This window comes from Schistocerca americana, chromosome 3, assembly GCF_021461395.2.
Source record: "Schistocerca americana isolate TAMUIC-IGC-003095 chromosome 3, iqSchAmer2.1, whole genome shotgun sequence".
NCBI classification, from domain to species: Eukaryota; Metazoa; Arthropoda; class Insecta; order Orthoptera; family Acrididae; genus Schistocerca; species Schistocerca americana.
The window spans coordinates 905,999,805-906,014,981 of record NC_060121.1 but is presented as its reverse complement, the minus strand read 5'-3'; the positions used below and the strand labels follow the sequence as shown (position 1 = coordinate 906,014,981).

Genomic DNA, 15,177 nt, shown 5'->3' with positions numbered 1-15,177 from the left:
CTTGTTTGACTTACGGCACTTTGAAGAGTGGACGTTATATTTCAGATGTGTTACGACCCGTGACTCTACCCTGCATTCGATCCCTACGAAACCCTACATTTCCATGCTGCAGGTCCTGCACGGGACTTTCTGGACACAGAAAATGTTCGACTGCTGCCATGGCCAGCACATTCTCCAGATCTCTCACCAATTGAAAACGTCTGCTCAATGGTGGCCGAGCAACTGCATTTCTTCTTGGTGTAGCAATTTCAATGGCCAGTAGTGTAGTTTAGAAAATGAAATTTCACCGTCGGTGCCGAAGAATTTCTCTCTAAAATCACAAAATCACTCTCAGTTTGATGCTGTTGGAGCGCTTTCGGCATGTTGCACCAGACTGAATAGTGCGATGTTTATTACATCGACTTGCCTTCGTTGGCTTCGAGAGCGTTTTGTCGACCCCGTGCCACAATTCCTTCTGTCACTATAATTCCGTATTTTCGGGCTCATGTTGCTATTTGCCCTTGCTATTCTCCCTACCTGAAGAGTGTGTTTCTAGAATTTTGGTGAATATTTTTTGAGCTGCCTTTACAGTGGAGAGGAAACATGTAATTTAATGTGTTGTAAATAACAGAAAACCTTTTAAGATGCCATCAATAGTTTATTGAAGATTTATGTACAGGTCAGGAGGGGTGCGAAGCTGTCAGAAAGCTTCAGCCCAGAAGGGCAGCCTTGGCCCTGAGGTGAGCGATGGCTTCGGCAGGCAGCGCCTCACTGGCCAGCACCACGGGCGAGCGGGCAGCGTACGTCAGAGGCTCGGCGGCCACCGTGTGATAGGCGAAGGACCTGGCGGGCGACACGGACACCACGGCGGGGGCGGAGTAGGCGACGGCGGGGGCAGAGTAGGCGACGGCGGGGGCGGAGTATGCGATGGCGGGGGCAGCCACGGCGTAGGAAGCGGGGGCGGACACGGCAACGGCGGCCGGCTCGGGCACCTCGGGGGCGGCGGCGGCGCGGGCGGCGGCCTCAGCCACGGCGGAGGCGTGGGCGGCCTTGGCCTCGGCGACCTCGGGGGTGTCTTCCACGGGCTTGGGGGCCTCGAGGGCGGGGGCCTCGGGGGCGGCGGGGGCCACGGGCAGGTTGGTGGCGGACACGCGGAAGCCGTTCACGGCGTCGGCCGTGTAGCGCGCGCTCTGGACGACGCCGTTGCCGTCGACGTAGGAGTAGCCGCCGGCGACGGAGCCGTCGATGCCGCGCACCTCAGACTTGGCGGAGATGCCGTCGTGGTAGCCGTAGTTGTACTGGCCGAGCTCGTCCTGGGCGTGGTACTGCGACGAGATGGAGACGGGCGCGACGACGGCGGCGGGGGCGGCGGCAGTGTAGGAGATGGCAGCGGGGGCGGCTGCGGTGTAGGAGATAGCTGCGGGGGCGGCGGCGGCGTAGGAGATGGCTGCGGGGGCGGCGGCGCTGTAGGAGATGGCTGCGGGGGCGGCGGAGATGTGCGTCACGCCAGCCAGCCCTCCGTGCAGGTAGCCGGGCCTGGCAGCGGCTGTCGCCAGAAGGGCGCCGATGACAACCTGCAGGCAGGAGAAACACATTCATAACAGTGCTAATAACTCATGACGGTATTAATAAGATTCTAAGTCCAGAATGGGATTTTCACTCTGCAGCGGAGTGTGCGCTGGTATGAAACTTTCTGGCAGATTAAAACTGTGTGCCGGACCGACACTCGAACTCGGGACCTTTGCCTTTCGAGGGCAAGTGCTCTGCCAACTGAGCTTCCCAAGCACGACTCACGACCCCTCCTCACAGCTTTACTTCTGGCAGTACCTCGCCTCGTACCTTCCAAACTTTACAGAAGCTCTTCTGCGAACCTACCGGCAGAAGTAAAGCTGTGAGGACGGAGCGTGAATCGTGCTTGGGTAACTCATTTGGCAGAGCACTTGGCGGCGAATACAAAGGTTCCGAGTTCGAGTCTCGGTCCGGCGTACAGTTTTAATCTGCCAAGAAGTTTCAAGATTTTTAGTGTTTCTCCGTCACTACAAGCTAAGAATTGAAGTGTAAACTCGTTTGCAATGAAAGTTCCCTATACAAGATTTAACAATAGCGCGTTTTACTTGCTTCGTATTAAAATCCAACTACTACGTGAATTTAAATTTTGCCGATATCTCGTACATCTATCTCGCCCCTTTCCTGGATGCGAAGCACAAATGAGAAATTTAGTTTAGAATTACAAGGAATTGAAGCACTTCAGTTCTATATTTAATAAAAAATATGTTGAGGTACCGAATGAACAAGGGACGAAATACCATATAGTAACTCAGTGGCATAATTTGGAGCCGATAGCTGATGAAACATATCTGGAATGGACGTCATAATGGTGTTCAGAAGATTGTAGTAGCAGCTCAGAAGTTTGGGGAGTCAACAGAAGAGAAAAAAGTTAATAAAATGCTGGGTACAGGTGTGATGAAATGTGCAGAGTGCGCTTTTAGAACGTAAATTAAGTACGATCATAAAAGGGAAAATATCAGGACTGACGATCATATCATACACAGGCCAGAATGAAGTAAAATGTTTCCAAACTCTCCTCTAGAAAAAAATATTTAAAAAATGGGAAGAATATGATTACCAAGAACTGTTTATGGACAACCATTGTAAAATACCGAAGGAGGGCCATACATATTACAGACTGTCATTGATGCATTTTGCAGATAATAAAGCTAAATGAAAAATACAGAGTTTTATAATACTGCAATGGTGTTTTAAGCATTCAGACTCCTTCCATTTTTAACGTGCTTTAAACCCGCCACACGTGCGTATTCGCTACGGTCACAGGTTCGAATCCTGCCTCGGGCATGGATGTCTGTGATGTCCTTAGGTTAGTTGGGTTTAAGTAGTTCTATGTTCTAGGGGACTGATGACCTCAGCTTCTAAGTCCCATAGTGCTCAGAGCCATTTGAACCATTTGAACACTTGCGTATTGTTTGATGAATTACTAGTCCATTCAGATGTGAAACAAAAATGTAAAATACATAAATCAACCCCTTAACCAGCACACCGTGCCACGCCCTATCTGACCGCCGCCTCGCAGCCGGCGCTTGCCTCATCTTACGACGCAGCTACCGTCCTTGGGCCTAAGGCGTCGCGCAACCTCAAATTGACCACCGGGCCGCTACGCATTAATCTGAGGTCGGCAGCTTCTCGAGAACTGGTCCACATAATTGCGTATTCCACATACATTGTGGCCTTTTGAACATAAACATAAAGGTGAAGGTAACAACCTGTGTTTTACGCGCCGGACATACTATTGGTGGGTACTTCGTCTCAGAGTGTCTTCTATTTAGTTGAAATAGGGCTTAAAATGTGCAAGTGGTTAGGTGGAGATGATACGTGCCGTGGGAAAGAGTATTACTCACATCTAACTTCAGACAATATTTATGCAGGCGCCGGTACGCTCGTGTGAGTATTTCAAGAGACTGGCTGTTTAGCAAAGTCACAATTAGTTGCAACGGCCAAATCGTAAGAGATTAAATCCTGCCTTGTTGTCCATGAACTAGAGGCTGTCTCAGGAACAAGGACCAGCTGTTAAAGGTAGAATCAAAACTATATGCAGTTATCCGTGACATAAATCCCTGAAATAATTAATGGTGTCCACCATAGGCGATAAACAAATGGTATGGATGGATACTATTAACTACATAAAATTCTTGGTGTAACTCACCAGAAACAGCACTTTTTTTTAGTATCACAATCAGTCAGACATTATGATTTTTATTAAACTTCATATACTTTTCTAAATCCTTGGAAAAAAGAAAAAAAAACGTTTTACAGTCTTTATCTGGAAGACACACCGAACACTGACTGATGAAACGCCAGTAACCCTGATTGTTTTCATCAAATAGCTTCCAATATCTGTCTACATGAAACTCTGAGCGAATCTCCTACGTTAGTTTCCCATACATTTCTGTAGACTGAAAGCTAGAGGGGATTACAGCTGATTATTTACGTGAATTTCATATGACACTACGGCTGATGCAAGGTTACTTCTCACGGGAACTGTTCATAAGAGCTACAAATCTTTCATTCAATCCGTTCTTGGAAGTAGCTCGCCTACTGAGATCCTCGCCAAATCCGTATGACTGAAGACCCCTAAAAGTTGGACAGGGCTGTTTCATCGCCATGAGACAATTACAGACGCTAGAATATTCTACTGGAAAGAAACGAAGGAAAGTTAAGGTTAGCCATAGGTGACGTCTACATCTATGACTGCAATATAGAGACCCTGAATCTATTTCCGACAGTACTGGAAACTTTTCCTATACCTGTGGGTCCATGCAGTGCGCTGAAGACAACTAAAGTGCTAAATGAAGAAAAGCAGCGGTTCCGGTTTTGAAATAGGATATTATCAGCTAGAAGAAACGTGTGCTGATCGCATGCTCGTCAGATAATGCTTTTTGACGCCTTATGCAGACTATCAAGCAATGGTTGGTCGTTAAAAATAGTGTGAACGTAACATCTACATTCATAATGTGTAAACCACTTAGAAATGAATGATATCAATGGTACCCCATATTAAAATCTCATCCGTTAGCGTATGGAGTGCGGTAAGAACGACTGATTGCATGCCTCTGTGCTTACTGTAATTTGTCTAATCTTGTCGTCGCGTTCGCTACGGGAGAGACGAATAAGGGGATGTGCTGATATATCCCTAGATTCCTCTCTTAATACTAGTTTTTGAGATGTTGCAAGTAGGCTTTTCTCTGGATAGGTCAGGTTTTCCAGCATTTCCGTGACCACTCCGTGGATCAAATATTCGTGCTACACTTTTCTGTACGTTCTCAATATTTCTTGCTGCGTCTGTTTGATATCGGTCCCACACACTTTAGCGCGATTCCATGATGCTTTGCACGAGTTTCACATAAGCAGTCTTCTCTGTAGTCTGCCCTTCCCCAGTCTCGTTTCATCCAACACAACCACCCTTCCTACGACGGAGCCCATATGATTATATTTCATGTCCGTAAAAACTGTTACTCCACCATATTTGTATGAGTTGCATATCCGAATTGGACTCCTTTTTTTTTTTTTTTTTTTTTGTACTCATAGGATATTAGGATATTCTTTTATTCATTTTGAGCAGTTGTCAGTTTTGAATTTCTGACAATTAAATGTAAGTTGCAAATCTATCTACCACTTTCAAATCTTATCAGAATCTGACAGAATATCTGTGCAACTTTTTGCAGACAGTAGTTCAAGACATATAATATAACACCCGCTTAATTTTGGGTTACTTTTAAATATGCCAACCAAGATATCAATACGCAACTTGAAGAGTAAGGGACCCAACAATTACCCTGGGGCACTCCAGAATTTACTACTACATTTGTTGATAACGTGCCCTCCAAGGAAACATTGATCATCCATCTATCAAGAAATCCTGCACGCGGTTGCAAATTACGATGGACACCTGCCCTGTACGATAGCACCTTTTACTCTAAGCGTTAGTGCCGTACTGAGTCGCCGGCCGCTGTGACCGAGTGGTTCTAGGCGCTTCAGTCTGCGACCGCGTGACTGCTACGGTCGCAGCTTCAAGTCCTGCCTCGGCCATGGATGTGTGTGATATCCTTAGATTAGTTAGGTTTAAATAGTTCTAAGTTATAGGGGACTGATGATCTCAGGTGTTAAGTCCCATAGTGCTCAGAGCCATTTGAACCAATTTCGTACTGTGTCAGATGCTCTTCGGAAGTCAAGAGATACCAAGTCTACCTGTCTTTATCCAAGGTCCTATGAATGTCAGGTGAGAGAATCACGAGTTGGCTTCCGCATGACCGACATTTTCGGAATCTTTGCTGGTTGGCGCAGATCAGGATCGCAGTCACTATTACATACCGCTTGTTGCGATCCACGTGACAGAGGTGTAAGACTTGTATCTGAACCCACATACATAACCACAAGCCACCGTACGGAGCATGGCGGAGGGTACCATGTACCACTACTAGTCTTTCCTTTCCTTTTCCACTCGCAAATGGAGCGAGGGAAATGCGAATATTTGCACGCATCCGTACGAGAACTAATTTCTGTCATCTTGTCTTCACGGTCCTTCATACGGCCTGGAGAGCGGTGTGCTGACGACATGCCCCTCCATATCCGCATCCAGTGACGCTAATGGTCTGAGGATGACACGGCGGCCGGTCGGTAGCGTTGGGCCTTCGTGTCCTGTTCGGGAGGAGTTTTCGCGGTCCGTACGCGTAACATACACCGGCGGACGTCGAATCGTTCTGCAGTTAGCTGCAAATACTGATTCTCCAAATTTCGGGAAAATAGCTTGTCTCCACTCCGTGGATTCTCACTTGAGCTCTCGAAGCGCCTGAGTAATATTTGTGTGTTCATCGAACCTACCGGTAAGATATCTAGGAGCATGTCTCTAAATTTCCTCCATGTGTTCCTTCCATTCGACGTGGTGGTTATTCAAAACACGTAAGCACTACTCAAGAATACATCGCACTAGTCTTTTGTAAACCGTCTTCTTCACAGACGAGCTTCACTTTCCCGAAACTACCCCGATAAACCGAAACGGAACATTCGCCTTCCCTGCCACATCCCTTACGTGCTCATTCCATTTCATATCGTATTGCAACGTTACTTCTAATATTTAATCGCCGTGACTGTATTAGGCAGCACAGCAGTAATACGGCATTCTAATATTACAGAACTGTTTTTGCTACTACTCGCATTAACTTACCTTTATAAGGGTGAGGGCAAGCTACCATTCATTATACGAAATATAAATTCTTCGTAAGATATCCTGTATCCTTCTACACTTACTTTCCCGTATACTGCCGCAGATTGCTGCTCACCCTATCCATCATATCCTTTAAATATAGAGAGAATGAAAACGGTCCTGTCAGACTTCCATGGAACACTCCTGACGATATCTTTATCTGTAGTGAATACTCGCCGTCCAGGGCAACGTTGTTGTTGTTGTTGTGGTCTTCAGTCGTAACACTGGCTTGATGCAGCTCTCCATGCTACTCTATCCTGTGCAAGCTTCTTCATCCCCCAGTACCTACTGCAGCCTACATCATTCTGAATCTGCTTAGTGTATTCATGTCTTGGTCTCCCTCTACGATTTTTACCCTCCACGCTGCCCTCCACTGCTAAATTTGTGATCCCTTGATGTCTCAGAACATGTCCTACCAACCGGTTCCTTCCTCTTGTCAAGTTGTGCCACAAACTCCTCTTCTCCCCAATTCTATTCAATACCTCCTCATTAGTTATGTGATCTACCCATCTAACCTTCAGCATTCTTCTGTAGCACCCCATTTCGAAAGCTTCTATTCTCTTCTTGTCCAAACTACTTATCGTCCATGTTTCACTTCCATACATGGCTACACTCCATACAAATACTTTCAGAAACGACTTCCTGACACTTAAATCTATACTCGATGTTAACAAATTTCTCTTCCTCAGAAACGCTTTCCTTGCCATTGCCAGTCTACACCGAGCGATGTGGCGCAGTGGTTAGACACTGGACTCGCATTCGGGAGGACGACGGTTCAATCCCGCGTCCGGCCATCCTGATTTAGGTTTTCCGTGATTTCCCTAAATCACTCCAGGCAAATGCCGGGATCGTTCCTCTGAAAGGGCACGGCCGACTTCCTTCCCCATCCTTCCCTAATCCGATGAGACCGATGACCACGCTGTCTGGTCTCCTTCCCCAAACCAACCAACCAACCAGTCTACATTTTATATCCTCTCTACTTCGACCATCATCAGTTATTTTGTTCCCCAAATAGCTAAACTCCTTTGGTACTTTAAGTGTCTCATTTCCTAATCTAATACCCTCAGCATCACCCGACTTAATTCGACTACATTCCATTATCCCCGTTTTGCTTTTGTTGATGTTCATCTTATACCCTCCTTTCAAGACACTGTCCATTCCGTTCAACTGCTCTTCCAAGTCCTTTGCTGTCTCTGACAGAATTACAATGTCATCGGCGAACCCCAAAGTTTTTATTTCTTCTCCATGGATTTTAATACCTACTCCGAACTTTTCTTTTGTTTCCTTTACTGCTTACTCAATATACAGACTGAATAGCATCTGGGAGAGGCTACAGCCCTGTCTCACTCCCTTCTCAACCACTGCTTCCCTTTCATGTCCCTCGACTCTTATAACTGCCATCTACTTTCTGTACAAATTGTAAATAGCCTTTCGCTCCCTGTATTTTACCCCTGCCACCTTCAGAATTTGAAACAGAGTATTCCAGTCAAGCCATTCATTATACTAAATAGCAATTCTACGTAAGATATCCTGTATCCTTCTACAGTTACTTTCCCGTATACTGCCGCAGACTGCTGCTCAACCTATCCATCAAATCATTTAAATATAGAGAGAATGAAAGCGATCCTATCAGAATTCAATGGAACACTCCTGACGATATCTTTATCCCTAGTGAATATGTCCGTTGAGGGCAACGTACTGGGTTCTACTACTTAAGAAGCGTCCGAGCTAGTCATGTACTCCGTGTGCTCGGACGTTCGTTAACGGTCTGCAGTGGGACGACGTGTCAAACCGTTTTCGGAAATATAACAGTATGGAATTTGCCTGTTGCCCTTCATCCGTGCTCCGGTAAACTTGCATCTGGGTGTGGTACGGACCAAACTATGATTCACGAGAGAGTCCCCCGACTAAGCGAGATCGAGGCTGGTACTTACGAGGAACCTCATGACTGGATGCGCTGCTGGTGGTGTGTGGCCGGCACTCGCAGAAGACCTGTGGCTTGCAGATGCGCGCCGCGCCCTTATATACGGACGCGCCTCTGCCGGCGGCCTTGCCACGCCCTGGCGGCCCGGCCGGCTCTGGCCCGGTCCAACTCGTCCTCTGGTGGCCTCGAGGTCCCCCCAGAGACATCATCCCGAGAGTCGCGACGCGGCGCGACGCTGCAGAGGACGAGGCGGTACCCCCGCGCGCCGCAGTCGGGGCCTGGTGGGCAGACCAGCCGGTACGGTTCCGTACGTACAAGCCAGCACCTTATTCCATTCACTCATCATATAGAGCAAGCCTCAAACTTCTAATACGTCTTAGCCTCTTGGTGTTTTTGTGATCTTTACAAAGCTTTTGGCAGTGTAAATCATGTTGCTCCCTTAGAAAAACTTTAGTTTTATGGAAGTTCTAACAATACCACCACTTGCAAAGTAGGTTACAAATCAGATTAATAATGTTGCTCACGCAGTATATGTTCGCTTTATCGGGCAACAACAAAGTTATTGATTGTGGATGGTGTCGTCAGAATGGAAATAATGAAGCCACTGTAAAAAAAGTCATTAAGTTTAGCACTTACAGGGTGTTTCAAAAATGACCGGTATATCTGAAACGGCAATAAAAACTAAACGAGCAGCGATAGAAATACACCGTTTGTTGCAATATGCTTGGGACAACAGTACATTTTCAGGCAGACAAACTTTCGAAATTACAGTAGTTACAATTTTCAACAACAGATGGCGCTGCGGTCTGGGAAACTCTATAGTACGATATTTTCCACATATCCACCATGCGTAGCAATAATATGGCGTAGTCTCTGAATGAAATTACCCGAAACCTTTGACAACGTGTCTGGCGGAATGGCTTCACATGCAGATGAGATGTACTGCTTCAGCTGTTCAATTGTTTCTGGATTCTGGCGGTACACCTGGTCTTTCAAGTGTCCCCACAGAAAGAAGTCACAGGGGATCATGTCTGGCGAATAGGGAGGCCAATCCACGCCGCCTCCTGTATGTTTCGGATAGCCCAAAGCAATCACACTATCACCGAAATATTCATTCAGGAAATTAAAGACGTCGGCCGTGCGATGTGGCCGGGCACCATCTTGCATAATCCACGAGGTGTTCGCAGTGTCGTCTAAGGCAGTTTGTACCGCCACAAATTCACGAAGAATGTCCAGATAGCGTGATGCAGGAATTGTTTCGGATCTGAAAAATAGGCCAATGATTCCTTTGGAAGAAATGGCGGCCCAGACCAGTACTTTTTGAGGATGCAGGGACGATGGGACTGCAACATGGGGCTTTTCGGTTCCCCATATGCGCCAGTTCTGTTTATTGACGAAGCCGTCCAGGTAAAAATAAGCTTCGTCAGTAAACCAAATGCTGCCCACATGCATATCGCCGTCATCAATCCTGTGCACTATATCGTTAGCGAATGTCTCTCGTGCAGCAATGGTAGTGGCGCGGAGGGGTTGCCGCGTTTGAATTTTGTATGGTTAGAGGTGTAAACTCTGGCGCATGAGACGATACATGGACGTTGGCGTCATTTGGACCGCAGCTGCAACACGGCGAACGGAAGCCCGAGGCCGCTGTTGGATCACCTGCTGCACTAGCTGCGCGTTGCCCTCTGTGGTTGCCGTATGCGGTTGCCCTACCTTTCCAGCAGGTTCATCCGTCACGTTCCCAGTCCGTTGAAATTTTTCAAACAGATCCTTTATTGTATCGCTTTTCGGTTCTTTGGTTACATTAAACCTTCGTTGAAAACTTCGTCTTGTTGCAACAACACTGTGTTCTAGGCGGTGGAATTCCAACACCAGAAAAATCCTCTGTTCTAAGGAATAAACCATGTTGCCTACAGCACACTTGCACGTTGTGAACAGCACACGCTTATAGCAGAAAGACGACGTACAGAATGGCGCACCCACAGACTGCGTTGTCTTCTATATCTTTCACATCACTTGCAGCGCCATCTGTTGTTGAAAATTGTAACTACTGTAATTTCGAAAGTTTGTCCGCCTGAAAATGTACTGTTGTCCCAAGCATATTGCAACAAACGGTGTATTTCTATCGCTGCTCGTTTAGTTTTTATTGCCGTTTCAAATATACCAGTCATTTTTGAAACACCCTGTATCTTGAATGGATTCCCACGTAGATTTCGTCGAAGTCGTTATGGCTCATCTTGTTGGTACTAGGGTGATTCCACTTTGATTGCTAGAAGGTCCAGATCTGTATTTTAGCAATATTTGAAGACCTAACAAATGCGTTTTTCAGAAAATTCTTAATGATCAAACAATCACAGATCAGAACAATGGTATGGTAGAAATAATTTTTGACTTGGTGTTCACGATCTACATTTTCAATAAACTTCTTGTAAATTCACATATACTTCTTCTCAAATGTCACATCATCAAGAAAACAGTTTGTATCAATCTTCATATATTTAATTTCCACTTTAACTAAACACAAGACTTGACTGTTCTTTTACAAAGCAAAAATAACAACTTAACTTCTGCAGAGTGAAACAAAGACTACTCTGTGCACATTCGCGCCAAAACGGTTACAAGTAAGTCAAAGATTATGACAGTCTCACAGAAATGTAATATATCGATACGTCGGAGTACCTATACATTAATAAGACCAAATGTGAATATTTTCACAAAAATATGTCTTTTACTTCGCAGAAAAGTAGTATGACATTACTGGTATCGAGAATTGGGGTTGGAGTGCCGTAACGGTCACGTAAATAAGGAACCATTACAAAGTGATGGTTTTATGCACAGTCAGTTTGAAACATACTTAACAAACAGGTTGTGCTGAATAATTCAGAGAATATCGGGAAGGTAGAGAATTTTAGGTACCGCAAAAAGAATAAAAAAAGGAGAAAGAAACAATTATCGCAAAGAGAGTACCACAGGGGTCAGTTTTGGGTCCACCCCTATTCCTTACATGTGTGAGTGACCTAGCACTCAACATTGAACGAACAAAATTGGTACTTTTTGCAGACAATACTAGTATTACAATGAATCCCATTGAAGACAAAGCATCTGAATAGTTGGTAAATGATATTTTCCAAATAACTATTAAATAGTTCTGTCAACATGAACTTTAAATTTTGAAGAAACACACTACATTCAGTTCTGTACAACACACAGAGTCATACTAACAACTGATGTAGCACATGAGTGGGAGTCAGTATATGCGGTAGAATGCTCAAGATTTTTGGGTGTGCATGTTGATGAGAACTTAAAGTGGAAGAAGCATACTTCTGAGCTTCTCCAGCAAGTTCAGCCTCTTCTGCTCATTGTATAATTGGTAATCTTGGAAACAAATGTATCAATCTCCTGCTGTATTTTTCATATTTCCACCCAATAACGTCGTACAGAATAATTTTCTAGGGTAAATAATATGTGGTGTTCTCCCACGGACGTCATGTAGGTAGTTCATCAAGGAGCTAGGCATTTTGACTGCGCCGTCACAATACGTACAATCGTTAATGAAATTCGTCACAAATAATCCAGTACTATTTGAGAAGAGCAGTGTGGTCCATACCTACAACACTAGAGAGAAAAATGACCTGTATTACCAATTGTTAAAGATGTTGGTGGGTCAAAAAGGAGTTCAACATTCAGTAACAAAACTTTTCTGTCATTTTCCCAATAACATAAAATGTCTGACAGGTAGCGAAGCAAGTTTTAAATCTAATTGAAAATCATTTCTCCAGGTAAATGCCCATTTCATTGACGAATTTCTTCTTAAAAACTGGTAACCATTAAAACATTTAATTGTAGTTGTGTAAGTAGGACAAAAAATAATAATTTGCCCATTAATGTTAACACCAACCATGTATACATATCCTGTAAACTGACTCGTTCTAGATAATTTCGATAGAAGAATCGTCAAATGATTTAAGTAACATGTAACTAACTAACTGTCCATATTCTTCCTTCATGGCGGCACAGTCCTGCTGACCTTCGGCACGTAATGTGGTTCAGACGTACTCTCGTGAGCCAAAACATTACGACCACTGCTCACAGCGGGATTGAATGCTGCCTGTTGATACTGCGGGCAGTGACACAGTAAGGACAGTACAAGCGGAGGAAAGACGAATAGGTAATCATTCTAGCGATATTATCGGACACAACTGGGGAAGTTCATTGACACAAACGACTTTGGCCAAAGGAAGATTGTTACGGCCCAGCAACCGAGAATAAGCAACTCGCGAACGACGAAGCTGGTCGGCTGTTCGAGTGTTAGTGCGATGGCCATAAAAGTGGTTAAATGACGTAGCTACCACGAGTAGTGGACGAGGGCTTCGACGTCCACGCCTCATCACAGACCGTGCTCTGTCAAGCAGGATAGGCAGCTATTTGTTGCAGGTATGTCGGCAGAATATAGTGCTGCTGGAAGCACAAGTGTTTCGGAGTACACTGTTCAGCAGACTTGTCGAACTTGTGGCTCGTCAGTGGATGACCCAACTACGTAGTTAATTACGACTGCAGTGAGTACGGTGTCGTGAGGATTAGATCAGTGGTAGCGTGTCGTCTGATCGGAAGAATCACATGTTGACTGGTTGGATGAATCATGTATCTTGTTACAGCACGTCGATGATCGTGTCCGGATGCGCCAACATCCGTGGAAATGGCTGCTTGAAGTATGCACCGATTCACGGACGCGCGCCGGTGGTCACATTAATGCAAATTGTGATAAAAACATGAGGAACAATTCTATTGGAAATAAAGTAAAAAGTGTACATTAAATTTGATTCCGTACCCTTCAAAATACTGTCCTTGGCTAGCTCAGCATTATTCCAACGCTGAATCCACGACTGGAAGGATTTATGGAAGGCTTCCTTTGGAAGGGCGTGCAGCTGCTCTGTCGTGGCTCTCTTCAGTGTGAGAAATGGAGTCAAACGGTTTTCCTTTAAGCGTGGTTTTAATTTCTGGATGTAGTCGGAACTCACATGGGATTAAATCTGATGAGTAAGGCGGATGTTTGCAGACGGGAACACTTTCTACGGCCAAAAAGTCGCGAATCAAAAGCGAGTTGTGGCACGGCGCGTTGTCGTGACGAAGAAGCAAGCCATTGGCCCATTTTTCTAGTCTCTTTCTTCGTGCATAGTTTCGCAAACGTTGCAGAAAAACCTTGCAAAATTTTCCGTTTACAGTTGTTCCTTTAGAACTAACTTTGATCACACTATGCCCTTCATATCGAAAGTGAGCATGACTTTGATATTCGATTTTGAATGAGGTGCATCTTTAGGACGAGGAGACTCACTAGGAACTCTGAAATTTCGTCTCAGTTTCATATCCATAGACCTAAGTTACGTCTCTTGTTACAATTTTGGACATGAAATCCGGATCTGAATGAAGACGATCCTTCAATTCCGTGCAAACTGACACACGATTTTCCTTCTACTCGTCACTCGAAAGTGTGGGAATACATTTTTCACTCATTCGTCTCATTTGCAAATTATCGGTTAAAATGCTTTGCAAGGACCCGTACGAGATGCTAGGTTCTTCGGCACGCTCTTGAATAGATATCCGCCTGTTTCAGTGAACAATTTTTGCCACGTTTTCTACGTTTTCCTCTGTTTTTAAGATACTTCGGAGTTACAGCCTTATCGTCATACGCCAATTTCAACCTTTCGTGAGTTTCTTTGTCATTTTTTTAGAACTTGAAACAGAACGTAATGTTCACGCTTTGTTCGAAATCCGTGATGCGCTAAAGAAACGATAAACACAACACCACTCTAGCGTCTCTGGACACTCACTGACAAGTCGTAAGGTGCTCCAACTTGACGCTGGCCTCTCAATGCATGACTATGGGACAAATTACATCAAATTGTCGTAGCTTCAACATTTGCTACTAAAATAATTTGCTCATCGCATTTTTTTATCGCACTTATGCTTTGGGGGACGTTTACCTGGACTTCCATGATAACTACGTTAGTAATTGAAGATACCATACAACTGTGGGCTACGTGAACTTTATTCCAGACCACTTGCATCCCTTATGCTTGATGTCTTCCACGACGACCACGGCATGTCCTAGCAGGATAACTGCACGTGTCACTAGGCCTAAATCGTACTACAGTGGTTTGAGGAACATGATAGTGAACGTACGTTGACGTCTCGGCTTGCAAATTCCACTGCTCTGAACTCGATGAGACTCATGTAAAACGCTATCTAGAGTGTCAGCTCTATGCCCTCAAACCACCAGCACGAAACTTACGGAAATTGAAAGACCAATGCGTAAACATCTGGTGGTACGTACCTCCAGGGTACCAAGGACTTGTCGAACCCATGCCATGCTGTACTGCATTCCAAATGTGGACCAAAGTGCTATTTAAGCAGACTGTCAAATTGTTTTTTTTTTTTTTTGGTTCATCAGTGCTGATGCCATATTACTAATCGTACTCAGTCTCAGTGAGCTTAATTGCAGATG

General features: G+C 45.0%; 1 protein-coding gene across 1 annotated transcript in view; it reads right to left on the bottom strand.

Annotated features, from left to right (window-relative positions):
• Positions 1-616: 616 nt before the first annotated feature.
• Positions 617-15,177, bottom strand: part of LOC124606496 (ice-structuring glycoprotein-like) — a 41,103-nt gene continuing 26,542 nt past the window's right edge. Inside the window, exons 3-4 of the mRNA XM_047138478.1 lie at positions 8,689-8,852; positions 617-1,553 (exon numbers count right to left, since the gene is read on the bottom strand). Of these exons, the coding sequence (XP_046994434.1) occupies positions 690-1,553; positions 8,689-8,852 (1,028 nt within the window). The 3' untranslated portion in view covers positions 617-689. The remainder of the gene's footprint in view (positions 1,554-8,688; positions 8,853-15,177) is intronic.